Source organism: Mustela erminea, chromosome 4 (assembly GCF_009829155.1).
Source record: "Mustela erminea isolate mMusErm1 chromosome 4, mMusErm1.Pri, whole genome shotgun sequence".
Lineage (NCBI taxonomy): Eukaryota > Metazoa > Chordata > Mammalia > Carnivora > Mustelidae > Mustela > Mustela erminea.
The window spans coordinates 77,044,654-77,057,545 of NC_045617.1; the positions used below are offsets into that span (position 1 = coordinate 77,044,654).

Here is a 12,892-nt window from a genome sequence, read left to right on the forward strand (position 1 = left end):
AGGGGCTCCTGGGTGGCTCAGTTGGTTAAGCATCTCCCTTCTGCTCAGGTCATAATCCCAGATTCTTGGGATGGAACCCCACCCCAGGGTCCCTGCTTAGCAGGAAGTCTGCTTATTTTTTCTCCCTCAGCCCCTCCCCCACATTCATGTTTGCTCTCTCTCTCTCACTCTCAAGTAAATAAATAAAATCTTAAAAAAGTATGATAAAAAATAAATGACTGTAATGGAGATTTCATGTGATATGCCTAATAAAGTTAATTACTCCATACTAATAACAGAATCAAGGTAAGATTGCAAATGAGTCAAAGACTATCTTATTTAGTATAATGTACTGAAAAAACCTTATTGAAGAGTTTAATGAATAGATGTGTAATTCAGATAATAAATTAGATAAAATAACTCGGGCACTGCAAATTTGATAATGATGAGGTGATCGTATACAACTAAACTTAAAGAGGATGAAAATATGAATAATGATAACTATATTGAAAATGAATAAGCTATCTTGGGTAAAAATAGAAATATAATAAAAATACATAAATTTAATTCTCTTAATAATTCATAAATACTCCCAAGTCAAAGCTAATCACAGACTTCCCAACACAGATACAGAGAAGGAGAGATAAAGTGAGGGAGACAGTGATGGAGGGAGAGAAAGAGAGGGAGAGAGAGAGAGAGAGAGAAAGAGAGAGAGAGAGAGAGAGAGAGAGATCCAGTATTCTTAAAGCAAAGTTAGACATATAGTTCCATGTGTAACAGGTGTTGCTATTTTTCTGTTTCTTTTTCAAACATAAAGTATTGGTTTATCACAAACCTAGTATGATTTTGCTTTCACATTTCTATATTGGTACTTAGGTGATGTTAACTTTTCAGATTGGGTAAATTCTGTGTAAGAGAGTACAATTCTTTAGTGGATATAGAGCTTTTTAAATTTTTTGTGCTAACATTTCCAAGTGCCACCTAATGAATATACTTATCTCCTTTTTACAGTTCACTCTTAGTTAAACCTAGGTCTGTAGTAACTCTGTTTATAAGAATAATCATTACAGCAGTTATGTCCCTTGCAATATGTAATTTCAGAAGACAGTAATGGTCCCGTAACAAGACGTTTATAATGTCATTTTCAGACATCTAGATTTAAAATTCAGAAAGAATAGTTTTAGTCATTTGGAACTATGCACACTCAGTTTTTTGGGAAGGGAGAACTGTTTTTCAATTTCAGAATAGTAGCCTTCCATGTTAAATCATGGCTTACCTTATAGGAAAGAACTAAACACCTCATTATGTTAGGTTAATTTCCTTGCTTCCTAATTATGTACTCTTTGAAACAAGGATCTGTCCTCAAGTTTGAACAGGACCCAAGTATGAAGGCTGATATTCAGTGAGATTGTACCTGATGCGTGTCAACAGCAGAAGAGAGTCTTCTCTACTTAGAGCAAAACAAATTACTTTCTCCTTATAGTCATGTTTTTAAATTTCCTTAAAGCTCCTTGGCTTGAAAAGAACCCAGTAAATTTAAACTCAGATCTTTCATTGTGTATTTTTCTCACTTGATTGAAACCCACAATAGCTCTTTGCAGTTAGGGTGAATAAGGAAGAGCCAGGAAATTTGTGCATCATAAATATTCAAGACTTTAGGATTAGGCCATTGAGAAGGTTGTATCACGTCATCAGGAGTAAGATAGATGGACAAGTTTCCGTGCCAGAGATTTCATTGCATCCATCTTTGTTGGCAGCTTCAGTGGCTTACACCAGGCTGAACATTAAGTGCCTGAAAAATATGGTGAGTGAAAAAAGGAGATGAAATGGAAAGGTGACTCGACTTGTTAAAATTCATAGGCTCAGAATATTGGTTACTAGGTAGGCCCTCGTAACCTTGTGAAATAGATACATTTATCTTTGGACCTCTTCACTTAGGAAGTGTGGATTCAAACTCAACTCCACAACTGAAGCGCTGCCTTTTCCCTTGGGCTATACAAGGAACCCTCTGCTTTATCTTTTGCCTGTTTTTCTGATTATCAGTCAGACCCACCACGACAAAGCCCAGGTGGCAGGCTTGGATGTAGACTCCCAATAAAGAAGTCTGAGGTGGCTGAGGTGAAGGAAGATCTGGTCAGTGATCCAGAGAATCACTTCTTCCTGAGGTTGCAGCTGTAGTGAACTCTGGATCCACTGGGTTAGGCAACTTTTGAATTTTTTTTTTTTTTTTTTTTTTTTAAGATTTTTAAAAGTTTATTTGAGAGACAGCATGAGCAGGAGGAGAGACAGAGAGAGAATCAGACTCCCCACTGAGCGGGGACCCCAATGTGGAGCTCAGTTCCAGGACCCCTAGATCATGACCCAAGCCAAAGTCAGGCACTTAACAACTGAGCCACCCAAGCACCCTGGTGCCTTTTGTATCTTATGCTACTAGAAAGAGCTCATCTCTATCGAGACAAGCAAACTAGAACCAGGATGATAGGAGGTAAATAATAGTAGGTACAGATAACAATGGGTAAAACCAGAGCCTGAAAGAACATCCCAAAGAAAGCATTGAAATTATTCCTGCGTTGACAAGAAACACCTGAAATGGTTGGGCCAGATTTGAGTTGTCTCAGAGGCACTTCTTATTCACCTTGACGTGGGCACCAAAATCTGATCTCAGGGTTGCTTTGGTCTTATCTGTAAATCAGATTAGAGAAGTGTATGAGTGAGAAGCTGTTATTCCAGACTCCATTCTCTCCAGTTATGTAAGTTTCCTTTCTTAAAGTCATAAAAAATTGCGGTGTTGGTTGAATACAGATGGCTTAAAGTATTACATCGTCCAGATTATGTGTTTTCATTTAGAATGGTTGAAAAATAAAACAAAATTAAAAAGAAAAGGCAAGGGGCGCCTGGGTGGCTCAGTGGGTTAAAGCCTCTGCCTTCGGCTCAGGTCATGATCTCAGGGTCCTGGGATCGAGCCCCGCATCGGGCTCTTTGCTCAGCAGGGAGCCTGCTTCCTCCCCTCTCTCTCTGCCTGCCTCTCTGCCTACTTGTGATCTCTGTCTGTCAAATAAAATAAATAAAATCTTAAAAAAAAAAAGAAAAGGCAAAACAGAAAACTCCCCAATATTTCTCAACTCTGTGCATTAGATTCAAATGATGGGGGTCCAAAATTGATTTTAATCCGACTTAATGGAAAGGATACTTCAACAGTTCAAGTGACTGAAAGATGCAAGAGTAAAACTGGCTTCAGGGATGGCTGGAAAAGGTTTTTTGCTATTGTTGTTGTTGTTTAAGATTTTATTTATTTATTTGACAGAGAGAGAGATCACAAGTAGGCAGAGCAGCGGGCAGAAAGAGGGGGGGGAAACAGGCTCCCCACTGAGCAGGCTCCATCCCAGGATCCTGAGATCATGACCTGAGCTGAAGGCAGAGGCTTAACCCATCGAGCCACCCAGGCGCCCCGTGGATACAGGTTTTTTAATGACATGATTTGTACATCTTCTCTCTTTGCTCCTGACCCTGCTTTCCTTCATCTGCGTAATTCTCAGGCAGACTTTCCTCTCCTATTGGCAATTATGATGGCCAGAAGCGTCAGGCCCAAGGTATTTTACTTCAGCAACTCAGGAGAGGAGGCTGTGCTTTTTCCTCAACGATTTCAGCAAAAACAATGTAGTTGACTCATTGATTTGTACTGAGTAACACACCCTTCTTAGAACCAATCAGCTGGCCAGAGACCTGCAGCAGGCTCTTTGTCAAGATCTAGGGAATAGACCCACCCTTGGGAGTAAAGAGTGGGGTTGGCATCCCCCAAACTCTTGATACTGAGATGGGAAAAGGATTGTTTCCTGAAACTAGAGGAGATAGGCAGTTACAAGAATGAATTCTAGCAGGTGAGCCACAGATGTCTTTTTAATTTGGAACCCCAGATACCTTCCCACTTCAGATTTTCCCAGCCAGAATCTCCAGAGGTCAGTCCTTAAGCAGTTGTATTTTCAAAACCTCCTCCATGTATTCCCAACTCTCAACCCGGGTGAGAACCATTGCAACCCAAATGATTAATTCTATAAATGAGTGATTTTATGCACTGTGACACCAGGAAGAGAGAGAGTCAAAGATAAGTGGATAATTGGACTTATTATTTATACATAGTGACTGCTCTTCTATATAAATTTACCTATAAAAAAATACCAAACCATGAATAATAAAATGCAAACCATATTAATATCACTGTCACATTGCCCTAGACTATTGGAATAACTATTGACAATTGATGCTCATCAGCTGAACACATCAACATTTTAAACGTAATTGAGATAGACTTGAAGAAATATGATGAGAAGATATTTGCATTGGTTCCCCTTCTGCAGTTAACCTGCTATGGTTAAGTCTCTTAACCCCAGTGGCTATCAGATCTCACATCCATAAAGGAAAGAGGCTGGGTTTTACTGATGTCCAGGTTCTTTCTAGCTATAATATTTTGATTAAATTGTGATGTCATATATTAATACTTTTACCAAGAATTTTGTCTGGACTACAGCTTGCAGCTCAAAGTATGCTCTAAGGATGCAGCATCAGCATCATCTGGGAGTAATTTAGGAATGCAGAACCAGGCTTCATCCAGACCAAATGAATCAAAACCTGCATTTTAGGACGATCCCCAGGCAACTCATTTACACATTAAAATTTGAGAAATGTTGGTCTAGACAGTGGTTCCTACTTCTGACTGTGGTTCTGAAATCACCTGAGAGCTTATTTAAATTGGATACCCCTAAAAGTTTCCTCACCACAAGAGACTAATTGATTAAGTTTGGACTGTTGCTCAGGAATACATTTTAATATCTCCCCAGATGGCTCTGATGTACAGCCACATTGATTTTGTCTAGTATATCATCAAATATGAAACACATATTCAAACACAGTCCAAAACACCATCCAAATCCATAAAGTCCACCACTGATTATCTTATAAAAGCTATTGTTTGTTATCATATCATTTCCACCTCATCCTGGGTTATGAACACATGGGGAAAAGTATCTCATTTTATAAATGGAGAAAATACAATTCAAAGAAGATAAATGGATTAATCTAAGATTGCTAAGTTAGTGACAAAAATGAGGTTGGACAGGTATCATCATATTTATTTTGAAATTTTTTTGTAGAGGTCAAGACTATCTGGTATTGCTACTGCTATTTTTCTTGATGAGGTTGAGCTTATTTTACAAAACTCTACCACATAATCAAATCTAACAAAATTAAGGTCCAAACATCTTTATGTTTATGAGATTCGACATCCCTGAAGGACACTCTTCTTGATTATTTGTCCATCACTATATCTGAAGTGTATGCCAACTTAATCACAAACACTAGGTAGCTTTGAGGGAAAGAAAATATTCCTCTTTATGGTCTTCATTAATGGTCAGTAGTGTGCTTTCCTCAAAATTTTATAACTAGAACAGAAAACTTATCAGAAAAATCATAGAAAATACAAATACCTACACATCATTTAGAATGTTTCTCTAAAATACTGAGAATTTAATACAATATTTTCCTGTAACAATCATTACTTAGCCACTAAATAGATAACTAAATAGCCACTAAATAGATAACTAGACTTGCTTGGTTATTCATCATAATTAGACTTTTATGTCCTAATCACAGTTGACAAAATCTTACAAATCGAGATTCTATGTTCAAACGAATGATTTGAATTTTCAATATTAAAATAAGAAAAATTGTAAAAAGGCATTTCATATTGTCTACTGCTTTGATATATAGAGAGAAAATACAATGATAAAAAGCATTCACTGAAATCCACAACACATAATAATTTAATAAACTTGGTTGTTAAATTAAAGAATCAGGATGGTTGCCTTGGTGACAGAGATTATCTTTTTAACTTCTTGAGTCTGTCATTTTAAAATCTTGAATTGATAATATTTTAAATTTGTTAATAATGTCTTATGTTAATCGAGAAAAATTGTATGCTTTAAATTGGCCATGTTAATCCTAAGCGAAATTATAAATTATTCAACAATAAGCTTTGTTATAAGTAGATAAAAACTATTTATCATAAGTAAAATACATGCAACATACAAAGTAACTCAGAAAGACTTCACTAAAAAATAAGGTCACTCTTAGGAATCATTTAGCACAATCTCTTTTACTATGTCCTATTGATTACTGCTGTTAGTGACCCTCCCATTTTTAAGTGCCATGGCCTGTCTTGCCAAATTGTATTTGAAAGTTGATCTTGGAGTCTTGAGGAAATCTGTTGATCTATGATCACCACCGGAACTGTAGGAGACAAAGAGTTAAGATGACTATATATTGATAAAATTAAACAGTCTAAAGATGAAGATGGAGAATCAAGTCAATCAATGAATCTCCACTTCTAATTTGGAGAAGTTTTAAAGATTTTTGTCCATTTAATAATTATGTATTCCTATGGGAAAACAGAATACACTGTGAGAACCAGAGAATTCTCCCTTACACCCAGAAGTTCCATTTTAAGCTACCAAAAGGATCACTAAAATCTATATTTATCTTCTCAGGTGTCCAGCATAAATATGTATAACAGATGCCAAAATTACAGAATTAATCCTTCTGTAAATCTATGTGGGAGATATTATTAAGAACCTCATTTTGAAGAAATGAAGGGTGTATAGCTAGTAAGTGAAGGAATTGGATTTCAGTTGGGTAGATGGATTCCATCATTGATTATCTTAAATGCTAAGCTGTATTTTAATACATGTCAGAGATAATTATATTTTTGTATAGTTCTGTTAACAAATTATCTATGTCTAATTCTCCTAACAAAATGCATATTTTAATTTTATTAGAATAGCATAGATTTATGACATCTCTCATAATGATAATTGTTATAATAATCATTTAATGATCATTGCAAGCAGAAATAATGAAAAATCTACATATTACTAATTTTCACTTATTTTCAGCAACATACTTAATTATTATATCTACACTTCTTGTTTCCCAGCACTTCACATGTCTTCAGAGACATTGGCCTCCAACCTCATTGCTTATTTGGTTTTGGATTTTAGCAAAACAGCCTAGTGAGGAGGGTATAATTCTTTGTTATCTTCGCTGAATTACAAAGCATAAAATCCAAAGTTGAAATTTTCCGAGTTCTTTAAATGAAAGAAAATTTGAAAGGCATTTAAAGCCTAGTGTGATCAAGTTTTCTAATGACTTCAAATGGTTTTAGTTTTAGAGTGGAAGATGAATAAAAGGAAGAATCTAAAAAAGGAGACGTTAATTTTTTTCCCACATCTCATCTTCATTCGTACTTCCCTGTACATCTGGAGAAAAGCAGTAGAGGAAAATCAGGAGTAGTGAAAAAGATTGGAATATGCTTGCCACATACTGTGGAAATAACTTGCCCATTCTGTAAATCTTTTAGTGCCCTTACCGCATTTCCAACACAGTAAACATCAGTGGAGTAATGCTTGACTCTTCTTAGGCAAGGTAACCAATTAACTCAGTAGAAAAAGGAATTTCCTTTTGCCTCCTGACACATTGAGATAGTTGTCACTCTTTCTCCATGATATTTTCCCATCTCTAATTCTCGAAATTCAAATATAAACTTGTATCCTTAAGGGCCTGTGGGTGTCCTCACACCAGGATCAAGATTCTTTGACCTCTGTGCCTTCTAAGTCACAAAACTATCTTTAAGGTTTACCAGTTAACAAAATGGCTTGTGATTTCAACTGGCATCTGGTGCTGAGACTTATTATGTCTTCAGGTCCATTGGACTCTAATCTAATTGCAATGCACATACATTTGGAGGTAAATGGTGCCTGCTTTGACCTTCTTTGTCCCTTGTATCCAGGACTTGTGCAGGTTTAAGTGAACTGTTCTTAGAGAGTGTCATGTCGTTAAATGCAATTTTATGCAAGTATACATTTTTATCCTACTACCAAAAAATGGAGTTATTTGCCAGTCTATGGAAAATATTAAACACACTAATTTAAATATAATACAGGAAATTTTATTTTTCTTGGAAGTTTGTTGAAAACCATAGGCCAATAAAACTCGAGTGACTTGAATCTTTCAGTGACTTGAATCTTTTAAAATTTAATTTTATATTCTTATACAAATGGTTCTTAGCTGGAAAGAGCAGTTGAGAGGAACAAATCAAACATCATCTGCTTATGAGAAAAATATCCTTCTGAAGTCTAAATTGGTAGCACATTGTTACTCAGTTGGACAGGAGCCCGAATGGTTATCATTTCCTGGCTCAAGTGTAAGCAGACAGAAGTGGCTCATGTGCTCAGACTTCACTGGATACTTCAGGCATCTGATGGCCACAGGCAATAACGCTAGTCATAGAATCCAATCCCCAAAGAAAATGCAACGTTGCAATAAAATATGCAGAAAGAGATTGAATTTATCCTTAAATTTGAATCACAAGAAATAGATTTCTTTTGTCTTCTCTCAGCAGAGAAATGCAGGTATGTGTATGCCTTTACAAGGTTAGCTGTATAATCTACGCTTGCTGCTATAGAAATACTAATGGTCTTCAAGGGATCATCAGTTAAAAGATTAGTTGATGATGTTCCCATTAAAATATGTCTGTGTAAGTCATCATATTTCACTATGGGTTGTAAAGATTTTATTTTGTTATGTGTGCATGTGTGTTTATTTTAATCCATGACCCCTACTGCCCCTTGCGAGAAATATAAGAAGATCTGCCAAAAGCAATGAGGCTGTCCTTTGTATGACGCTGAAGTACAGAATCAGGGAAATAAAATATTAGGACCTTATTCTTGAGATTGTTCTGAGTTACAGAATTGTGTTGTGTCCGTTCCCTCGAGTAAAAAACAAATACTCAGAAATACATTGCCATTTTTACAGTCTAATTCTTTAGTTTATTTTTATTTTTTCTTAAGAAAAACTTATTGTGAAGTATAGCCAACATGTTGAGATTCACCTTCCTCTGTTGAGTTACCTCCCTCCCAACAGTTTTGAAAATGGTGGAGGCAATGCATATCCCGCACCCCGCCTTTTCATGAGTGGTGTTCTTGATTCCAATCTTGTTGAGATTTGTCTTTTGGACTCCTGCTCATTTCAATTCTGGTCACAATCTAGAGCTCCTTCCCTTCTGATAAGAGCTAGAGCGGGGCTCCTGGGTGGCTCTGTTAGTTAAGTGTCTGCCTTTGGCTCAAGTCATGATCTCAGGGTCCTGGGATGAACATCCACATTGCCTCCCCACTCCACGGGGAACCTGCTTTTCCCTCTTTCTCTCCCTCTGCCTCTGTCTGCCACTCCCACTGGTTGTGCTTTTCTCTCTCTGTCAAATAAATAAATAAATAAATAAATTTTTTAAAAAAGAAAAAGAAAAAGAAAGAAATAAAGAGCTAGAGCTAAAGGGTGCCCAGGTGGCTCCTCCTGTGCTCCTTATGTCTGTTCTCTGGTCTGCAAACTTCCTTGCAGGAAACACAGCCATTGATCAACATGGGTTGTGTAGTACCACAAACCACTACCCCATCCAGTGAATTTCTCAAGAAGTTAGGCTAGGAAGCTCTGACAGGATTACCAAGCCAGGATGGTTTTTCACACCTGAACTTGCAGAAAGGCCTAACTCAGGTCTGATCCTCCTGTAGGAGCTGTAGAACCTCTGCTTTGCTCTTCTGAGTGGCCAACAGATGTCTACAGAACACACACAGACACATACACACACATACGCCTACCTCTAAAGGAAAAATATTATTCTAAATGACGATTTCAAAGCCTTCTTGTCTCGCAAGGAATATAGCATCTAATGTAAGCTTTTAATTTAGAAAACTTCATCCCATTTCTGCATTTGAATCAACCCTTACGAGGAGTACGAAATTATCCCTTAAAGGTTACTCTCTTGGCATATCCAAAGATTCTCTAAATCTCTGGCGTGTTACTTGCTTTATTGCCTTGAGTTATACAAGGCACCAATCTTCTCCACAGCCTCTGTTGTTCTGAATAGAACGGAGGAAGTAAGACAGGGAAATTTTGAATTCGCTTTTTCACTTGTGAAAGATTTAACCCCGTGGATGACCTAAGGTTTTAAAAAGGTCATCTGCCCACTCCTAGGACTAAACCAGCACTAATAGTAATATAATGTGTCCACATATGAAACTTAAAATTTCCAAGTAGCCACACATTTAAAATGTAAAAAGAGTAATATGAAATTAATTTTAATCCTGTGTCTTATTTAACCTAATCAGGGTCTCAGTGCCAGAAAAAGAGTACCAGTAGAAGATGATGCAGATATATTTGTGTATTAAGAAATTCATTACAAGGAATTGACCTATGTGATTGTGGGGACTGGCTGAGCAACTCAGAACATGCAGGACAGCAGTCAGGCAGGGAGAACCACAGGCAAACTTGAGTCCATGGGCAGGGATGAAAGCTTTCATCCCCAGACAGAATTTCTTTCCTCTCTCTGGGAAAACTCATGATCCAGAATCATCTGCTTATTTAAAGTCTATGGATTAGGGATTTTAATTATTTCTGTAAAATACCTTCACAGCAAATCCTAGATCAGTGTTCACTTGAATGACTTGGGACGGTAATCTAACCAAGTAGTCACACAAGTAAAATGATCACACTAAATATGTCTAAAATCATATCATTCTGATATGTTACTAATGTAAAATCATTAATGAAATATTTTACATTCTTTTTTATACTAAATCTTCATAATCCAGTGTATACATAGACTTACGGCACATCTCAGTTTGGTTGAGCTGCATATCATGTCCTTAATATGCATGTAAATCCTGCGGCTACTGCCTAGGGCAGTATAGGTCTAGCTAGTGAAGGGGATTAGGCTGGCTATCTCATATTCTTAGACAGTTCTACAGATACAGATTCTTTTTTTTTTTTTTTTAAGATTTTATTTATTTACTTGATAGAGATCACAAGTAGGCAGAGAGGCAGGCGGGGTGGCGGGGGAGGCAGGCTCCCAGCTGAGCAGAGAGCACGATGCGGGGTTTGCTTTCAGGACCCTGAGATCATGACCTGAGCTGAAGGCAGATGCTTTAACCCACTGAGCCACCCAGGAGCCCCCAGATATAAATCCTGTGTGTGTGTGTTAAACAAGGCTTATGTTGGCTTTATTGTCTATAGCCTATAAGATACAAACTTTACAGTGCCTTTGCAAATAGGGCATGTTTCTTTAAAAACAGATCAAAATTTTCTTTACATATACCACTATATGATAATTTACAGTGCAACACTATTTGTTTCATAATTTCAGGAGTACTCTAGAAACCAAGAGCACAGGATAAGCAAGAGAAATACTGTTGTGAGCCAAATGAGCATTTTTCTTGGGGGCTCATTTTTTCCATACAAGGGGCATTTGGCGATGTCTAAAGACACTTCTCATAGTCATGACTAGAGGAGGAGCTACGTGCATTTAACAAGTAGAGGCCAGGGACACTGCTAAGTACTAGAGCTTGCACAAAATAGCCCACCCTACCCCCTAATGATGATTCACACAACTCAGAAAGGTTTGATATTACCATCAGATATCTGGAACACATACAAAAACACACGCACGGAGCAGGATCTGGAAACCTATGGAGAAGAGATTTAAAAAAAAAAAAAAAAATGACAAGAGAAGCCAAAGAATGGATTCCTCTAGGTTTTGAAGATCTTTCTTTGAAACTTGGAGAAATTTTATCAGAGATTTGGATAAGTATCTTAACTATTTTGTATCTCTATTGCCATATGAAAGTCAGGGATGGGATAAGGATGCAAATAAATAATGTAAATAGTGTGATGAGGGATTCATGGAGCAGGCAAGGAGGCAGTTTTCACAGTCATGGTTACCTTCTTAGCAGGTGAAGGTCACTGTCTTTTCCGAAGATACTTGGGAATTTCCAATGGGTGGTCTTGATTTTAGACTTCTGGAAAAATTACAAAAATGCAAATTCGTATTTACAAATGGAAAATTTAAAATGTGTACAGTGATTAGCACCATCTCAAATCATCTGTGAAATAAAGTTGTGATAAATAAATAAGTAAAATTCATTAGCATTTTTCTACGAAAAACCATGCTATTAAGATTAAGTCACTTTTCAGAGGTAGTAATCATATTTGTAAACTCTAATATCTAATTTAGGTCTATCCAAATTAACTGCAAATTCACAATTAACTTCATTTTCCAAGCTTTGGCAATGTATGTATACTGAAGCTAGCAGCAAATTAAATATATTTGTTAAAACCTGATATTTAGAAAAAAATGTAACAACTGACTTATTCCATGAAATGTGTCATATCTGCATGCAGTAATTATTGGTTAAATGCAATGCCAAATTCTGATTATAAACATAGCTTAGAGTCAATACTTCTGAGATGTATTTCCTATTAGGTAGTTACAGTTCATTTCACAAATTCTTAATTTAATATGTAAAAATGAAATCTTCCTCAATCTAAATGACATTCTTACTAAGGATTCTTAATTGTATTGAGAGTAATTGAAATAAAACATAATTATAGTTTGTGATCAATTTTAGCACTGGAAATGGTGACAACATATCCCCATTTATGTAAGTTTTTAGGCTTTTTCAAATAACACTGATTTTGAGGTAAATCCAACTTTTTCCTTATTTCAATAAATGAGTGATTTATTTAGCAATATGTTACGATGACTTTTTTGATTTAGGAAAAATTTAGACTCCCTGGTAGAATTTTAAAGTTTAGATCATAGCAATAGTTTACATTTTGTACATTTTCAAGTAGAGTTTTTTTAAATTATAAATTCTGTATTTTTCCTAGAAATACACAAAGATAAGACTGAAAAGCAGGAGAAACCTGAAAGGAAAATACTAACTAAAGGTAACTATTTAATTTTGTGTTTATTCTTATTTTTATTTAGAATATATATTTTGTATACTGACATGAAAGAAAGGAAAACTTTCATGTG

The 12,892-nt window shown here is 36.3% G+C and overlaps 1 protein-coding gene across 1 annotated transcript in view; it reads left to right on the forward strand.

Moving 5' to 3' along the window:
• Window positions 1–12,892, forward strand: part of TRDN (triadin) — a 379,114-nt gene that overhangs the window by 79,588 nt on the left and 286,634 nt on the right. The window contains exon 5 of the mRNA XM_032339654.1: window positions 12,745–12,804. Coding sequence (XP_032195545.1) covers window positions 12,745–12,804 — 60 coding nt within the window. The remainder of the gene's footprint in view (window positions 1–12,744; window positions 12,805–12,892) is intronic.